This window comes from Egretta garzetta, unplaced genomic scaffold (genome assembly GCF_000687185.1).
Source record: "Egretta garzetta isolate BGI_Z169 unplaced genomic scaffold, ASM68718v1 scaffold101, whole genome shotgun sequence".
NCBI lineage: Eukaryota > Metazoa > Chordata > Aves > Pelecaniformes > Ardeidae > Egretta > Egretta garzetta.
The window spans coordinates 1,756,909-1,757,267 of record NW_009258666.1 but is presented as its reverse complement, the minus strand read 5'-3'; the positions used below and the strand labels follow the sequence as shown (position 1 = coordinate 1,757,267).

Below are 359 nucleotides of genomic sequence, written 5' to 3'. Positions count from 1 at the left end.
TGGGGGTTGCGGCGAGGCCCTGGAGGAGGAACGGCCGGTGCCCGCGCCGGGGGCAGCGGGTGTAGGAAGTGATGCGGTGGGAGGAGCTGTGGCCGAGAAGTCACCCACCCGCACCCGCTGGGGGCAAGGTTGGCGCGGGGCACGTGCCACCAGCAGACCCTTCCCCAGGAGCCAGGAGGCAACCGCCGCTTTGCCGGGACCCATTGCTCTCCATCCCGGGCTTGGGCGATGGAGAGGCGGCATCTCTGCGGGGAGGAGAGGCGGCTGAGCGCCTGCCTGGTGTGCCGGATGTGCTGCATCGGTTAGTACCCGCGCCCTCTCCTTCCCAGCCCGCCGGCCACCCCCGCCCGGCCGCCTGG

General features: G+C 72.7%; 1 protein-coding gene across 1 annotated transcript in view; it reads left to right on the top strand.

The window, feature by feature from the left end:
- Positions 1-213: 213 nt before the first annotated feature.
- The window catches only part of MACF1 (microtubule actin crosslinking factor 1), a 119,590-nt gene continuing 119,444 nt past the window's right edge, over positions 214-359 (top strand). Inside the window, 1 exon segment of the mRNA XM_035904031.1 lies at positions 214-301. Within this exon segment, the coding sequence (XP_035759924.1) occupies positions 229-301 (73 nt within the window). The 5' untranslated portion in view covers positions 214-228.